Source organism: Frankliniella occidentalis, unplaced genomic scaffold, assembly GCF_000697945.3.
Source record: "Frankliniella occidentalis isolate FOCC.00 unplaced genomic scaffold, Focc_3.1 Scaffold341, whole genome shotgun sequence".
Lineage (NCBI taxonomy): Eukaryota > Metazoa > Arthropoda > Insecta > Thysanoptera > Thripidae > Frankliniella > Frankliniella occidentalis.
Genome location: NW_026267464.1, coordinates 15,516 through 19,386, shown reverse-complemented (window position 1 = coordinate 19,386; position 3,871 = coordinate 15,516). Strand labels below are relative to the sequence as shown.

At 56.3% G+C, this 3,871-nt stretch overlaps 1 protein-coding gene across 1 annotated transcript; it reads right to left on the bottom strand.

Annotated features, from left to right (window-relative positions):
• Positions 1–2,622: 2,622 nt before the first annotated feature.
• On the bottom strand, positions 2,623–3,737 carry LOC127751098 (uncharacterized). Its single transcript, XM_052274143.1, has 2 exons — positions 3,185–3,737; positions 2,623–3,087 (listed from the first exon to the last, which is right to left on the bottom strand). The coding sequence occupies exons 1-2, from the start codon at positions 3,591–3,593 to the stop codon at positions 2,933–2,935; spliced, it is 564 nt and encodes a 187-aa protein (XP_052130103.1). The 5' UTR covers positions 3,594–3,737; the 3' UTR covers positions 2,623–2,932.
• Between the last annotated feature and the right edge of the window lie 134 nt (positions 3,738–3,871).

Sequence of the window (3,871 nt, the reverse complement as noted above, 5' to 3'; positions counted from 1 at the left end):
GGGGGGGGGGTCGTCTTCTGTGCAGCGCAGCCAGTCGGCCGTCGCACCGGCCGCAGCGTGGCTTGCTGTGCTGCTGTGCAGCTGGTGTGCTCCGCTGTTTCATTTCCCACGACACGCGGGATGACGATTAAAAGGCTCCTCACCTATCCGTCTCACAACTGCACATTGCAATAACGTGTAAACGCCGCCGCTTCGTGTTCGTTGTTGTAAAAGTGTTGATGACGCAACGGTCGCGATGATTGTTACGGCCCGCCGCCCGGGCACCGCGACATGTGCGAGGCGCTGCTGCGCATAACGGGAGGGCTCGCCGTGAATATGCAATTCCTGCGAAGAACATCCCCCGGACAGCACAGCAGCGCGCACGGCAGCGGCGGCCCTGCCCCTGCCTGCCCTGTGATAAGCCGCGAGGCAGGCAGCTGCCGCCGCAGCAGCAGCAGCAGGCGCTCGTTGTACACGGCGGCGAGCCCGGTGTCTGTCGCAGCAGCAGCCATCAGGGGGGGGGGCGAACATGTTGTGGGAAATCTTACAGCAAGAGGAAGATAACGTATGCGTGTCATCGTCATCGCCGTGTGCATGTACGGTACCCACGTAAAACTCATGAAACTCTGGGCGTACCGTACCGTACACGGGACTCATATTGCTTCATTTGATTGCAATGACAACATTTCGTTGCATCAGTAAAAGAAACATTTATACCTCTCGAGTAAATATTAAATAGATCCCTACGTGGTAGGAGGTAGGTAGGTGTCATAACGCGCCAACACGTGCAGGAAGCACAACAGCTCGGGGTCGTCCAGAAAGGCACACGAAGTGGCCCTCGCTCCCCGAGGCGGTGCTGGTGGTGGTCATTGGCTCGGCCAGGAGGACCAGGGCCGGAAGGCGCTGTTTGGCATGGCTCTGGATTTTAATTTTCGTCTATCGCAGCCGCGGGACAGGGTACCAGCGTGGTAGTTATCGCGTGTCAAACGGGTTGGAGCGAGGTGGAGGAGCGAGGCCCGGGGGTGAAGCTGAAGCGGTACGTGTTGGTTGGGCCAGCTCTCGGCAGTTTTCTGTCTCTCTCTTTTGGTGGGTGGGGTATGGGTGGTATTCTATTGCAACCATGCGACACTTTTGCCGGCTCCTCGCGTCAGAGACTTGGATTTGTTGTAGAGCAATGAACAGCGCCGTTTTGTGGGCGTACTACAATACGTCATATGTCGGCGACAATAAAGGTCCAGCCGCCGCCGCCGCCTCACCGCAACGGGGCCGCGATGGGCGCGCAGGCGGGGCGCTCTGCCTGCTTGCGGTGGCGGGCTCGTCCAGGCGAGTAAAGCCCCTACTCGGCGTGTCGCGCCCGGTGACGCGTGCGCCAAGGTCCCTGCTCTGCCATCAGTTTATTGTTTTGAACGCGCTTGTCGTCGTGTTTTTCTCCCCGAGTGCTCCCAATGGTTTTGCACCGCCGCCCGCTGCTTCTGCCACGGGTCGGTGCGGCGGGTGGCGGCCGTGTGGGCGGACGGGGGACGGGCCACTGGGCCAGGGCTGGCGCTGCGGTTATCGAGGGAACTTTAGAGACGAGGTGCAGCGAGCGACGCGATCAAATAATGTGTGATTCTGTTTTTAGAGCCCCAGGATGCTATTATTCTTAAACAAGTGTCTTCTCAACTCTATACCGGGTGATTCAGAGCACGCGCCGCCGTGTTGCGGGTTTGCCTATCCTCGACTCGGCGGGCGCAAGGGTCGAGGATAGGCAAACCCGCAATACGGCGGCGCGTGCTCTGAATCACCAGGTACTTTTGCCTGGGTGTAGCAAAACCTCCTGACAATAATTGTTTACATTTTGGGGCTCAGCATCGAGTTAGCCGTATCTGTGTGGTACTCTGGGTCTGGGTGTGACAGCTCGTCCTTCCCGTACGAGCACGAGCAAGTGTATAGGAAATAAACCTGACAAACTACGAATTCTTGTTTTTTGTGGGGTTTTTTCGGGCTAAATTTTCTCGGCCTGCGGCGGTCCCACTTCCGTCTCTTCCGGAGGGCGCCGCTTATACTTCCGGATGGCCGCGGGCGGGCGGTGGGAGGAGGAGGGCTTTTCACCTCAAGACTACTTAATCCCGGACCGCCGAATTGGAGGCGGCGTCAGCAGCCCGGAGGCGGGGCGACTACTACTCTGGCGACTAGTTCTCAGGATCAGGCAGAAGGCGTGGGGCGGGGCTCGCGAGACAGTCACGCTGCCACGGGGATCGCGGCCGGCCGCGGCGCCGCGGTGCGGCCGGCGTGCCTCTGGACAAACCCGCCCCGCGGGGGAGCCGGCCGGAAGACTTGCATTCGCCCGTAACGCGACGCGGCGGGGCGATAAACGATATTAGGTATTAATTGGGGAAGGATTAGTAGAGCCGCTATGGGGGGGATGATTAGCTTATGGAAACGGGTTGGTTATGTATAGCACCGGGTGATCTACGTGGTCAAAAAGCACGGGTGCGCCGTGTTCTCGACAAGGTGTGGGTGAGTTAGCTGTGTGCACCCAGAAACCTCAATGTGTTGCTCATAACAAAGTGCGCAGAAAGCAAAAACGATTTCATTTAAAATTATTTTGTTTATTTTGCTGTGCATCTCCAAACATATAAGTATGTATTTTTCAGAGAACTTCGGACAACTAAAAGAATTGACTAGAACACTTAATATTATTGAGCTATATACAAACTGAAACGAACGTCAAAAACAAAATAGTTACAGCCGATTAACTCCCAGATTCATATTATACATAGTTAGCAGCACTTTACATTTTGTCCATACCTCTCGTTCGTGCAGAGCAAAACTCTGGATTCAGTGTCCATCATATTCCACCGAGTGGCAGCTTGCAAACGGGAGAGTTGAGGAATTCCCGCATATCTGGGCGACACGTGGGAAAACCTTGGTGAAACCGGAGTAAACATGGGGCGGGGGAAGCACTGAAAAGCTACGTTTGAGACTGGCTGGGAGCTTGTTCTTGTTCTCGGTGTGCTTTAACTCGGTCCTGCGCTCGAACGAAGGAAGTGCGATGAACCGGAGGTAAATTCATCGCAGAGAATAGTTTGTTTAGCTGACCATGGCTCACTCCAGCGTCTATGCAGCCTGTGAACAAACAGTTTGGCCGTGAACAAAAAGCCATACCCTAGTGCAAGAAATAAGCGGAAACGCGAAAAATAAAGATTTCATGCACGACACTTACCCGTAGCAGCCTGAAGATTTATGGAGTATAGGGGAGATTTTCCGTCCGCTAGAACGGGGCCTTTGTCGTCGGTGTGGATCTTGACCACTTTCATGCAGCGATGGCACCTCACGTGGAAGACGGATGCGAGACCGTTCCGCTGTTCGTTTTCCTGAAACCTCAAGCTCAGTGCGTCGTCGCAGAAGTCACACCACAAGGATTCGCCAAGGCATGGCAAATTCGCAATACGGCGATCAGGGCAAGCGGGACTCTGTTCTGGGTCTGGAGCGGCGGCGGTGGCGGCGGCCTCCTCTTCCTCACGTTTTGCCTCTTCTGCCTCCTTGCGAGCTCTGTTCTCGATCCCATTCCGGACGTTCATGGCAACGAGCCTCTTATTCCTTATGATAGCGGATTTCTTCATGAAAGGCATGTTTCCTTTTCGGATTGAAATCACACGCACTCAAGAGTTTGGAGACGGAAACGACCTTCACTCGCCGGGGTTTGCTTCTAGACTGACCTTCCAGGTGCGAGGGGAAGGTGAGGTGCTGGGCTGGGTGCTTGCTGCACCTCCCTGTCCCTGCCCGGCGCTCGGCTTTCGTCCACCAAGGCCCGGGGCTCGCCCCGCCCCGTCCCCGGCATAAGGCGGCCGCACCCCGCGTGACTCGTGATCGCTCGTGTCGTCGCGTCGCCTCGGTCGTCGCCCCCCCC